The sequence below is a fragment of the Camelus bactrianus genome, chromosome 5 (assembly GCF_048773025.1).
Source record: "Camelus bactrianus isolate YW-2024 breed Bactrian camel chromosome 5, ASM4877302v1, whole genome shotgun sequence".
Taxonomy (NCBI): Eukaryota; Metazoa; Chordata; class Mammalia; order Artiodactyla; family Camelidae; genus Camelus; species Camelus bactrianus.
Window position 1 is genome coordinate 22,551,369 of NC_133543.1, and position 13,666 is coordinate 22,565,034.

A 13,666-nucleotide genomic window follows, 5' to 3' on the forward strand; every position below is an offset into this window, starting at 1 on the left:
GATGGAGCATTTCAGTGTTCATTTTAGGCAAAAGAGCAGGTGATGTTCAGGAAAGGGCCACACCCGTGTTCTTTTTCCAGAGGACCCTGGAAGCACTATGCTTGACTTTTTCCAGTTTTGTGCAAGGATTTCTCAGGAGGTGATCTGGCAGGCACTAACAGGTGGCCATCCAGTAGCCACCTGCTGCCTCCTTCCTTCCAGCAAAACAGTGGTCATGAGACAACATTTTGACCAATGAGAGATAAGGAGAAATCTCTTGTGGGGACTTATGGAGAGACTTTGTTTTCTTCTTAGAAGGAAAAGCCAGAGAGGAAAGCTCGGTGCTATCCCTCCCCGGTAACTTGAATACAGGCAGCCACCTCCTGACCCAGAGGCAGCAAGTCTAAGGACAAAAAGCCAAGGCTTAGGAAAATGAGTAGAAAAATGGAGAAGACGTGGGTCTTTGATGGCATCACTGAGTTGTGGAAACAACCCCAGGACATGCTCCTTCTGGACTATCTTGTTAGGTAAACAATGCATGTCTTTATAGCCTTAGTGCCTGTTACTTGCCCCTGAAAACATTCTCTTTTTTTGTGCGGATACTGGGGACTGAATCCAGGACCTCACGCACGTTAACCACACGCTCTACCACTGAGCTTTACACCCACCCCCCCGAAAACATTCTTAAGCGATACAGGAAATGAGGTCTAGGGCGGAGGCTAGCGCATCAAGGGATCTGGCAGCAGCCATGGCTGAGGACCTCTCTTTGGAAACTATGCCCCATAGACTAATAAAGGGGCTAGACCAAAAAGCTTCTTGTAGTCTGAAGCTCTTGCAGTCAGAACTTCTTTGAGCTTCAGCACAAGCGTGGCCTCCAGGTTTCATGACAACGAGATTACTGATATTCAATAAACAGGGTAAGAATGCAAGCAATTCATTGAATTCTTACAGCCTTGTGAACAGTGTAAGTGTCAGACAGCAGGACAGCAGAAACATAAAATAGTCTTTTTTTCTTTCCTGCTTCCCTCCCTAAACTGAATGGTTTAGAAGTACATCCCCCAGCTGAAAGTCTGGACCGCCTCTGTCCTGTGGAAGATAACCACTTGTGTTTTAAACTTGCATCTCCTGTGTGGGAGAGGCCTGGGGGGGGGAGGCAGAGGTTTGTTGCGGGAATTATGACTGTGTGGGTGGAGCTGATGACCAGGGCAGATCTCAGGGTAACAGAGCTCCAGATGACTTAAACCTCCCGCTGACAGGACTGGCTGGGTGGTCACCTGTCCGCAGGTGGCCTGACTACTGAGTTAGCGGAATGTTGTACAAGGAAGGGTGTGTGTGTTTCCAGAAAACACTCCTATTCAAAGCGCAGCCAGATCAGACTTAAAAGCCAGCTGACGTGCTAGAAAAACTGGATTACACTTCAGTGTTGTTCCTTAAATGACACTGCGACCAACAGGCATTAGTAGATTATTTCTAGTTTAACTAGAATGCAACAGGTATATTAAACTCATCTTTGTTCTTTTTTTCTTCTTATGAAAGAGATTTAAGCTCCCTCATTTTTGCTGTGATATTTTTAAAATGCCAATAGATTAACTTAACGTGTTTCAGCTTGAAACTTGATTTTTCAAGTATACTCATTCAGCAAATATTTATTGGGTGTCTGTATACCAGTGAGCAAGCGTAAGTGTATGTGTGTGAAAGACAGATAGGGAGGTGAGGGGAGAAAGAGGGACAGACAGGGAGGCAGGAGCCCCAAGCACAGAAATGGAAACCATGAATGGACGCTGGTGGCTGAAGCGACTGTTCCATTCGATTGGGAAAAGACACTCTAAGATACTGACGTTTCCAGCACCCTGCAAGCTGCTGGCTGGAGAACACCGAGCAAAGATAAAATTGTCAGCACATCCTTTCGTCATTCTCTTGTTATCACCACCACCACCAGGAAGGTCAACTCTAGAAGCATCTTAGGCTCTGGGAAGCAGGGCCCCTGGTGGGCTGTCACACTCAGACCCAGGTTTTTCAAGGGTGGTTTAGTCTCTCTGGACCTTAACCTGCTCTTTACAGCATCTGCTTCTGACTGGCTTTCTTCTTTTTCCCCTTCCGACAGTCAGTGACAGGCGGAGTGGAAAGATGTTTGGCCTTTCAAAGAAAGTCAGTTTGCTCTTCCCTCTTCAGGTGCGGCTCCGCCCACTCGCTGCCTTTCCCTCTGAAGCCCTGGAAATTCTCGAAAGAATCTCGTTCTGGCTTTGAAGCCGAGATCCATCTGGATGGCCTCACTGGGTGGAAAACCAGTCAAACTGTCTACATAGCCTATTCTTGTTCCCGAACAGGTTCTCTGAAGTTACCGAAGACCCGAGTGCTTTGCCAGATTTTGCATAAGCAACAAAACAGTGCATAAAACCCATCACCCAGCGTCACTCTGAATACACCTGCTTCCGCCAGTGCCCTCTGATGCAGTCTGAGCGCAGGGCATCCGAGAAGGCAAAGCGTTCTGCACGTCCGTGTTCCTGCCTGGGCCCAGCGCGCTCCCGCGCCGCCCGCCCCCGGCGCGCTCTCCACGTGCCTCCGCTCCCGCGAACAAGTCCAAGAAATAGAAAAACATAAAAAGCTATTGTCCATGTCCAGTAAGAAATGAAATGCACTGGACCAAGTATCACAACTTCCTTAAAATAATACAACACTTCATCATTTTTGCATCTGAATCCCTCTCGGGGTGGGCAAAGTCATAAAGCTCGAAATCAACGTCGAGAACCATCACTGCTTCATCCTATTTAAACGCATTCTTTAAAGAAAAAAAAAAGCAATTTGTTACAAACTCTCTATGGCTGCACCTTATCGAAAGCACTTAATTCAGTTCATCTCCTGCTTTGCTTTGTACTGTTGGAGGCAATCAGAAGACTGGAAGCAATTCATTAATAAGAGAACGCGGGTGTAGCCCTGGCTTGTGAAATAGTTCCTGAATCACGGTGTAGCCACAGCCCAAACTTTACCACAGGTGGAAGGAATTATTAGCATATATCATAATTCTTTTGTTTAATCTCAGGTTGATTCATCACAGATTTTGTTAAAAAAATATTGTTTTACTTTGAAATAATTATAGATTCACAGTAAGTCTAAGAAGAACTACAAAGAGGTCCCCTGTACTCTTCAGCCAGTTTCCCTCAATGTTTGTAAAGTCTTGATAACTATTACAGAACGGAGAGAGGAGATGGATGTGATTCACCACAAATTTGATTGAAGCTCCTAGGTTATAGCCACCTCCTTCTGTGGAGTGCCCAGGGGAGGAAACACATTGCCCTCTGCCAGCAATTCTCTTCCCCTCAAAATACAATCACATGCACCACAAGGCAAAGAAGAATCCAGCTTAGTCTCTGAGAAGAAAGTAACACAGAAGAAATGTACACCTTTTAAAGAAGGAAAAAGTTGTGCCTACATAAAGGCTCTAACCAGTGACTTGGTTTGGGAGAAAAAGGCTAGATTTGCACATGTTCACTGAGCAAGCACTGTAGATGATTAAATCATACCAGGATCCAATCTCCTCAACCCAGATCTCTCCCCAGAATACTTCTCAACCTGCTCTACCCTCAATTCTTCTCAAGAAAAGAAAGAAGTGGACTGATCAAGATGGTTTAAGCCCTCAAGAAAGAAAACTTCTGTACACAGTCATCTCATCTGTGAAATTATAAATGAAGAATTCTAGCCTAAGAGGTGCATGACTCTCGAGGGCTATGGTCTATGGGTGAGGCCAGATGTTGGGATGGGCAGCTGGGACCACTGGTAAAAACTTCTGGCATCAGGAACAGCCCATCCAGATGTCTGAGGATGCTTGTGGCTAACATAAACAAAGTCAAGATCCCCTTAGGGAAAAGCAGGTGAACTCTAACAGACGGTAGTGGATGGAAAGACAGTGGACGGAAAGCACAGTGCTCAGCACAAAGCAGATTCTTAACAAACATGAATTCCTTCGCCTCATGGCTCACTGGGACGGCTTGCTCTTGGCACAGGTTTTCATTTCAACTCAGCAAATTGCCTACTTAGCCAATGGAGTTCCAGGTACACAACCATGCCCTTCCTACCCCATCTTGCCCCACCCCACACTATAACTGAGGGACTTGCCAAGCCTGCGTTTCCCCTTCAGACCCCTGCACAAGCAAGAGGAAAGATATGCTTCAAAATGGGACATGAAATGGATGAACCCTGAAAACATTATCCTAAGCGAAAGAAGCCAGTCACAAAAGGTCATATGTTGTGATCCCATTTATATGAAATGTCCACAATAGGCAAATCCATAGAAACAAAGTAGATTAGTGGTTCCCAGATTAGTGACAGCTAACCAGCGTAGGGTTTCTTTTTGGGGTGATGAAAATGTTCTGGAACTAGATATATATCTGGAACTAGATTATATTCACAACTCTGTTCACATACTGAAAACAAATTGTACACTCTAAAAAGATGAATTTTGTGATACATAAATTATATCTCAACAAAACTGTACTTAAAGTGCAAATAAATAAATGGTATCAGTATCGCTAATTATCAGAGAAATGCAAATCAAAACTACAATGAGGTATCACCTCACACCAGTCAGAATGGCCAACATTCAAAAGTCTACAAGCAATAAATGCTGGAGAGGCTATGGAGAAAAAGGAGCCCTCCTACACTGTTAGTGGGAATGCAGTTTGGTGCAGCCATTATGGAAAAAAGTATGGAGATTTCTCAAAAGACTAAACACAGACTTACCATGTGATCTAGCACTCCTGGGCATATATCCAGAGGGAACCTTAATTCAAAGAGATACATGCACTCCAATGTTCATGGCAGCACTATTTACAATAGGCAAGACATGGAAAGAACCTAAATGTCCATTGAAAGATAACTGGATAAAGAAGCTGTGGTATATTTACACAATGGAATACTACTCAGCCATAAAAAGTAATAAAATAATGCCATTTGCAGCAACATGAATGGACCAGGAGAATGTAATTCTAAGTGAAGTAAGCCAGAAAGAGAAAGAAAAATATCATGATATCATGTATATGTGGAATCGAAAAAAAAGACAAAAAAACTTAATTACAAAACAGAAACAGACTCACAAACATAGAAAACAAACCTATGATTACCGGGGGGAAGGGATAAATTGGGTGTTTGAGACTTGCAGATATTACCTAATATATGTAAAATAGATAAATAAGTTTATACTGTATAGCACAAGGTACTATATATAATATTTTGTATTAACTTACAGTGAAAAAGAACATGAAAATGAATATATGTATGTTCCTATGTGACTGAAGTATTGTGCTGTACATCAGGAATTGACACAACATTGTAAACTGACTATACTTCAATAAAAATTTTTTTAAAAAAGAAATAGTATCAGAATGATTGGAAAAAAAATTTCCTGGGGAAGATAAAGGACTTGAATTTCAGTTCCACAGGCTGTGTGGTCTTCAGCAAATGGCTGACTCTCTGCATCTCAGATTCACCAACTCTCAAGTGAGAATATAACCTTTCTCACTCCCTGTCAAACTTCTAGGCTGATTATGACGATCCTGTTATAAGGAATTCTAGGTCAAATGCCAGGACCCCTTCAGTCCAAGAAATGAAGAAATAGTGTGCAAAGTAACTCAGGCAAAGATGGCCAGCCTTCACAGACAGCTCTGGGGAGTGAATGAAGCAACTCCCCGTGAGCATTCCGATGGGTTTCCATTTTTAGGACTGGTTCCTTAAGGGGGTTATACTGACAGCATTCCTCACTGCCTTGCTGAATCTCACAAGATGACAGGTGGTCTGTTTCTACATATCACAAGGGAGGAAGCTAAGACCCTGGGATGTTGAATAATCTCTTCAAACTGACAAAGCATAGGGAGCCTGGAGTCTGGCTGTTCACTCCTTAACAGAGCTGGGTACCCTTGCCATTCAGTAGCTGGCAACAGGGGTTGGCGTGCCGATGACTTCCTCACAGTGTGCTAACAGATCTTTGCCAGGTTGGTCATTAGAACCTAAGTCAGTCAATCAATGACAAAGTGAAAGGGAGGGAGAGAGAAACGCAGAGGAGGGAGGCAAGGAGGAAAGAAGGAAGAAAGGGGAGAGGGAGGGAGGGAAAGCATGTTGTATATTTAGGTATTTTTATTTCAGGAATATCTAAGGGAAGATTTCTCTTTCCAGGTTCAAAGGAAATGATGTGTTTTGTTTTCATGCTTTGTTTCATTTGTCACTTGGGACAAAAAAAAAACCCCAGCTTTGAAGCCTCTCTGTTTAAACTCATTAGGAAAACCATCAGTGACGGATGCTTTCATGAAACCATAGAGGGAGGAACTAGCGTTCTGGGAGAGCCGGATCAACCTGCAGACGTTTCATCTGTGGAGATGCGAGGTCAGCGCTGGCAGCTGGTTCAGCTGGGAAGTTAACACAAACCAATGCTTCACTGACTGGAGAGTCCGAGGGACTGAAGACATTTGATATTCACCCTCCACATAGCTCCTGAGAAGTTGGCTCTCCTGCCATATGAGAGAGGTGGATGCATCTTGAAAACTAAGTGAACAATCTGATTGGCACAGTGCCTTGCCCTGAAGAGGAAGGAGTTCTTTTTAGTGCCCTGCTGGAAAGGAGGGTATTCAGGACGCAGAACCTGTCCCTGTGTAACTCGTAACTTTATTGAGGTTGACATGGAAATACTTTTAGCAGGGCTGGTGTTAATATATGAGGAGCTCTGTCTTGATATCTGAAATCTTTTTAAAAGTTTTTCAACCTATTGAGGTCCCCTGGCAAAGTTAAAATATGGGGATTTTTCCATTTTTGTTCTTCACTTTGTTCTTTGAGTCTATGGCCCACTGGATGGGCTGAAAATGGATTTGAGAGTGGGAAAGTAAGAGCTGTAGGTGGGATGTCTGAAAGGGAGATGACAGGAGAGAACTGGTAGGAGAAAAAGACAGGGAGCAGACAGGGGCACTGGAAGGTTAACAAACATCACTGGTGCACTGAACAAAGATGCTCCAGGGAAAAAATGTTAGAAAACGCCTTTGTGCCTACAAGTTAAGTAATTTATGATCTGAACAGCTGCAAAGAAGGAGGATGTAATATTTTCCTTTTTTTTCTCACAAGAATTGTGTTCGTGTGTGCTCATATATACAGGCAAAATTTTAAAAATATACACACATACATATAAGGTGCCATGTGTGCACCTTAAATAAAAGAATCCAGGTATAAAGGACCTGTGATATAATACAGGTTAGCAACAGTGGCCCTTCTTCTTGCCAAGGCCACCCCAAAGACAAACTTACAGCCTGTTATTTTAAATCTTGGTGAAATTAAGCAGAGCAGAGACTTAAGAGAACACAGGCCATGGTGAGCTTTCCATTTCTTTCTACTAAGAGTGGATGCTTGATTATAGAGACCTCGGGTCCTCACTGGCTATCCCTTACCTAGCTTGCGAGAAAGTAAGGCAGCAAATTAACCTATCCAAGGCATGGAGCCAGTGCTGCCCAACTTAATAAGCAACTAACGAATCCAAAAGGAAAATAGCCATTTCTTCTACAGCCGTAACATAGATGCAACATGGCATATAAATCAGTAACTCGTGTATTGCCAAACAGACAAATAGATTAATGCACGTCGCAAAGGATAGGTGAAGAGATCGATTGGGTTACTGATTCAGACCATGAACTTTCTCTCAATATACTGCATTTAACTTTTAAATAAGGTTTAGGAGAACCTGTAACATTTTGCTCACTGACAGAGCTATATTTTACTAAGGGCAGAAATTGGCTAGTCTATAAAAATTAAATTATGCCCCTTTCACTGTATCTAGTCAAGAGGAAAAACTCTAATTACAAGATTGCACTGTCAAACAAATGCAAATTCACATTCTTTATACCCTGGTTTTAAAATTCATGGGCGGGGGGCCTTCTATTCTGAAATGAAAATCAATATTTGAAATATTTTGCAGAGTGTGGTGATAAGCAAGAGTGAAAGAAATGTTATTATCAAGGGTGCTGGTACAGAGACACTAACTCATTAAGCGCAGGGCTGGAGAGAACAAGTCATTCATTATGCAAGCATTTAAATATCAATTAGTGAGGACAATGCAAGAAGCCTTCCGGTCCCCATAGCCCCAAGCCTGATTTTTCCAAAAATGACCAACAGGGAAAAATCAGCAGCAGAAAATCATCTCAGCACCTAATAGGGACGCTGGTCTGGGGAATAGGGAAAGGTTACTTTTAAAATGTACTTCCCAACTGAAAACTAAATGTACCTGCCTCAAAATTCCTAAGACTTAATCCAGAAAGGACTGACTGAAGGCCTCGGCATATTGCATTGCTGCCTTTTTTTTTTTTTTTTTTTTTTTTAAAAGAGAATGCCTTTCATTCTTGCTTAATGCCAAACTTGCTTGGTTCCTTGAAATCTTAGTCCATTTAAAACCCTGGTTTTCCTAAACCTATGAAAAATGCCAGTCCGCACAGCACTCAAACTTTAACAACCCTACTGCTTGGTTCTCCTGTTCTTGTAATACCCACTTTGGGTCTTGGCCACTCATCCAGTTCACTGAGCCTGTTTGGTGACTTTGGCCGACACAAAAATTGCCTAAGTCTTTAGCATTTTGCCTGGATTATCTTTTCTGCTTATTTGTCTTATTGAAGTATAGTCGGTTTACAATGTTGGGTCAATTTCTGGTGCATAGCATAGTGATTCAGTTACACACACACACATATATTCTTTTTCATATTTTTCATTATAGGCCATTACGAGCTATTGAATACAGCAGGACCTTGTCGTTAATCTATTTTATATGTAGTAGTCTGCAAATCCCGAACTCCCAATTCTCCCCACCCACTTTCCCCACTGGATTATCTTCTCAGGCAAACCCGGTGGCATATTTTACTGTGTAAGGTCCTGGCCCAGCAAGCAGGTGGCTCTTAGTAATCGTTGGCTGCCCAGACACAGACCAGACATCTAAGTTCTCTGGCCCTTGTCTTCCTCCCCTACGGCACAAAAAGGTTGGTCCAGACCAGCAATTTTCAACTTAGGGCACCCAACAGTCACTTGGGGAGCCTATAAAAGACCCTGGCCAGCTACACCACACACTTCAGGAACTGGCCTTTTGAAGAGAGGTCCAGGCCTGTGGATTTGAACTAAACTTTCAGTTTCCCATGTGCACCCTTCGCTGTGAGTCACACTGGGCCCTTTTGCTTCCCAAGCACTAAAATTCCCAGAACAATAAATGATTAAGCAGAAACAGTCCTGACTATGATTCCTAACAGTAAGGTTGAACAGGCATGACGTTCTCCAGAGTGGAGAAGTTGGCCCTGCGGTGAAATTCAACGCTGGTGGGTCATGGCCCGGGGATACAGGGGCCTCAAAAGAGGACCCCCAGATTTCAGGACACCCCACACAAAGTGCAAGGAACGAGCCTGGTACACACAGAACAACTCAGCTGTTGCTACAGTGATGCGTGTACTACACTGTGGTCACTTAACAAATCAGCATTTTCAGGTTGCCTCTCCACCCCTGACAACAAGGGGAGGGTTAACAGCCACTTAAATTGATTGGTCTCTAACAATCACCTGATGGAAGTGGAATGCCTGGGAAGTTTCAGCACTCCCCCCCACCGCTCCCGTATCGCTCCTTTAACACAGGAACATGCATTTGGCTGATCTTTATTGAAGTTAGGCTCAGAATATAGTTTCCACCTGCCCAGAACTTGCATCCTTCCTAACTAGCTTTTCCTTTGAGTCCATCAACTGTTTCTGATTCTCAAACTTCAAAGTTGAACTTGCCTTATCACTTGAGTGTCTGTCACACTCTGACCTGACACGTGGCTGGAGGAACCTGGTTTGGAAACAAAGTGCCCACCTGGACAGAGCTAATAGCAACTTCAGGCCAGGCACCGAGAGACTCTCTGTGCTAGTTTCGTCGGGAGAAGACAGGTGTTTCCAGGCCTGCACTACCCACCCTTTTTTTCTCTTTTCAGTGTGTAGTGGAGACAGAGGGAAGATGAGAAACAACACTTTTGGAGAGGAAGAAATGTCTCCGAGAAAGAGCTCCCTTCTGGCTGTAACTTGGTTCACAGCTTTGTCTCTCCTCTTCACAACCATATTGCAGGTTACAAAACACGACACCCAGGTAAGCAGAAGCCTAGAAGATGATGAGGAAATTTCTAAAGTGTCCACATCCCGATTTCTCCTGTCTTTAAACTACTGCCTGAAGACAGCTATAAATATTTGAAAGATGCATAAAATGTTTAGAGTGACGAAAATCACAGCAGTTCCTCTGGCAGAAAGGCAGACCAGTTTTGCTCAGAAAAAAAAATCTCAGGAATGAAACAAGCAGAAAAACAACTTGTCTGTCATCCACAGCAATCTAAGCTAAAGAATCATTACTAAATTTCATCTTGCTTTGCTTTTGTAAACTTTTTTTTTTGAATAATTTTTTCTAGCCCTCCTCCCCCTTTGCTTTTGTAAACAGCCCAAATCCCACCCATTTGGTGAAACAAGGCATGTTACGTTTCTTGAGACAAGTTAATCTTGAGAGCAATTACGTTTCAGACTTCCCAGAAGAGTGATTCTGGTGGAGAGAGTCCACACCTAGGCCGATAATGACTTATAAAAAACAGCCTTCAAAGCCGCACGCACGCGTGCACACAAACCACATCACAGTAGAGTGACCAGCTACCTGCTGCCCAGGTAGTTATGTGGTAAGCTACCAGGCCCTTCCAGGCCGTTCCCTGAGAAGAAACTACTTTCCCAAAGTGCTGGCCTCAAAACTATATAGCCCTTGTGTGAGTTTACCAGTGGGTTAAGAGAACCGCTTAACTATTCGGAGCCCTCACCAGACTCCCTGGGCAGTGATGTTCAGCCAACTAAAGAGGAACAAGGCTTGAGTTCACTTAGTATCATCCTTCCACCTCTCCAACATCCTTAAAATGGCAAAGTCTCTGTTTATGGGTTTGACTTTGGAATTGGATCTTGGAATCCAGCTCACCCATTTCCTCAAAATTCCAGTTGGACTTTTAGGGGGGACTTTGATTTTTGATAAGACTACAGCAGGGGCTGAGGAGTTCCAGCTCAGGGAGAGGACTCTGCAGGAAATGAGTGAGCTTTGCTCTCCCAAGACCCATTTCTTCCTTTGCCTAAATGCCGGGGGCCCTCTGTCAGCCAGCCAGCAGCTAAGCTTGTGGGGCTGGGAACTTCCTTCCTTTGAAAGATCTTGGCAATTTGTGCCTGGGATTTGATGCATTAGTTCTAAAATTAAATAAAGATCCTGTAGTATTCTTCAAAGAAATATGGCATGGCTCTATGACACAACACATTTTTCAAGTGCTGACCTCTGGGAACTTCAACTAGCTTCATATTTCAGGCTGACACTGCTTACAGGCTACTGTCTAGTTGCCCAAGCAGAGCTGGTGATCCATATATTTTCCAGTCTACTGATCAGCTTTTAGCCGAGGGAGGTGAGGGGAGTAAAAAAAAAAAAAAAGAGGAGGGCCACTCATTTAAATGCACTGCCCCTCGCCAGTCCCTTGGGGAGAAGTCCTGGTAATTAACTCTAATGTGATTAAAGTAAGTTGGAACTCTTCATTTTCCCAGCACTGTAAAAGTAAATCTGCGATAACCAGCGTGTGCGCATTATATCAAAGTCAGTCTCTTTTCCTGTAACGTGACGGCTGCCTCACTCCCACTCTGGCCCAGGCTGGAGAGGGGAGGAGGAGGGCCGACTGGCTCTTACCTGCGCTTTGCTCCATCACTTCTTTCTGACACATGTCCTGAACGTTCACGGTGCAATTCACGATGAACTCGGGGGAGGAGCAGTCGTTATTCAGCTGGAATTCTTCACACTGGTAACACTGGATTTGCAACGCAAAGCCTGCGGGACAGATGCAGACGCGTTCAGACCCACAGCCCCACAAGAGACCACCGCGGAAACCACCAACCTCCCCCCACGCCCAGCCCCGGCTCCCGCACTCCTGGGTCTCCCCAGCTTATGCCCGTAGGGGGCGGCGCGGCCACCCAGGGTCCTGCAGCATAGCATGATAAAGTGGAATTTTGCCCGCGACCCCTGGACCCCCGCTCCAGAAACACAGAGCCCATCCAACACCTAACCTGGCCATTTCCCGCGGAAGCTGAAAGGAGGGGTTTGCAATCCGAGAGCGCAGTAGCTCCAGAGACATGCGTCAGCTCCAGTCTACGCCAAAGGATTTGCCTAATTGTTAATTGGTTACAAATGACTTAATTACTATTTTGGCACCATTCGCGACTGCACTCGCAAACGCCTATTTAGTTTTATAATTTTTGAAGTCAGCATTCCTATGCTGTGACTCTGAGGCTCCCTACGCGGGATGCCCGGGAGGAAGCGCCGGACGTCGGTGCCGCTGCACCCAGAGTCTTCCGGCCTTTTTTCGGGACAGTTCCCGCAGCAGCTGGGGTAGCTGCGGCCTGTGGGAAGGGACATGTGTGGGTCTGTGTGTGTGTGTGTTTGTGTAAGTGCGCGCGCATCCCCGGCCGCGACACAACAGCCCTTCCCTCCTGGCTTTCAGGACTCCGTTTGGCTAGGGTTCCCGGTCGGGGTCCCAGCTCTGCGGAGCTTCGGTCGGAGCCGGTCTCCTACTAGAGGCAAGGATTGAGACATTTTTGCACCTCTCCCCGCTCCAGCCTAAACGCTCCGCTCGGATCTACAATCTCCAATCTAGACCTAATTCCCGGGCTTCCGGACAGACAAGCCCCGGACTCGGCGCAACTCTCCTTCCAGCCCCACAGCGATCGCGCTCCGAGCGCAGCAACCCAGCCCCGGCGCGCCCCGGCCACAGACTGCCCAGCGTGTCGCTCACCTGTCGGCGGCACCACTTCCACGGGGTGCCAGACACGCCCGTCAACTTGGTGGGTTCCCGGGCTGTAGAATCCCGTTCCCTCGCCAAGGCCCATCACGGCTCGGACACTCCCTCCTCCCCAGCCCAGCTTCTTCTCCCGACCGCGCAGCCCGAGTATCTGCACCGGTCCGCCGCTCCCGCCTCTCCTCCTGCAGCGCGAGACTTGCAGACTTTCCCAACAGCGCCTCAGGGGACCAGTCGCCACCACCAAACTCCCGCTGGGGAACCCCTGCGTGGCATTCGCCGGGAGGTGGGCGCCCAGGTTGGATAAAGGGACCGGCGGGTAGATAGGGTGCGCGTATCTGGCCGGACGCCTGGTCTCTTCATCTTCTTACCTTGAAGCAAGAACAATCCGCAAAAAGTTGCTGCGATGCCGAGGACCCACATCCTCCTGGAGCCGCGGGGCCGGGAGCGGGCAAGCGCATCAGAAGCAGCGACCGCGGCCGAGGCTGTCTGGGCCGCAGCGGCTGTGGCTGCGGAGGATGCTGGGGCCCGCGCTGCTGCCGCCGAGGCGATTGCCGCCTCCAAGAGGAGCCGCAGGTGCCGCCGGCGGCGCCCGCATCGCCCGCGCCGGTGCTCCCGGCTGCGGGTCGCCGCTCTTCTGGCTCACGCTCCCGGGAGAGAAGTAATGCGTCTTCGGAGTTGGCGGCGGAGACTGAAGGAACTACTGGCGAGCCGGAGCACCCAAAAAAGTCTCGCCTCTTCTCCCCACCTCCCACTCCAGGCACCACGTGACGGCTGCCGAGTTGGGGTGGGGGAGGCGAGCGGGGAAGGCTGGGACCGTCTTTCCACGTCCCCACCCCCTTCAGATAGCCCTCCTCTGCCGCC

General features: G+C 46.4%; 1 protein-coding gene across 2 annotated transcripts in view; it reads right to left on the reverse strand.

Annotated features, from left to right (window-relative positions):
- Nucleotides 1–13,440, reverse strand: part of LYPD1 (LY6/PLAUR domain containing 1) — a 46,443-nt gene extending 33,003 nt beyond the window's left edge. Inside the window, exons 1-3 of one of the 2 annotated variants that reach the window (XM_074363540.1) lie at nucleotides 13,331–13,400; nucleotides 13,174–13,203; nucleotides 11,701–11,838 (exon numbers count right to left, since the gene is read on the reverse strand). In XM_074363540.1, the coding sequence (XP_074219641.1) occupies nucleotides 11,701–11,838; nucleotides 13,174–13,203; nucleotides 13,331–13,400 (238 nt within the window). Of the gene's footprint in view, nucleotides 1–11,700; nucleotides 11,839–13,173 lie in introns of both variants that reach the window. The other variant, XM_010973245.3, reaches the window with a different exon arrangement.
- Nucleotides 13,441–13,666: the final 226 nt, after the last annotated feature.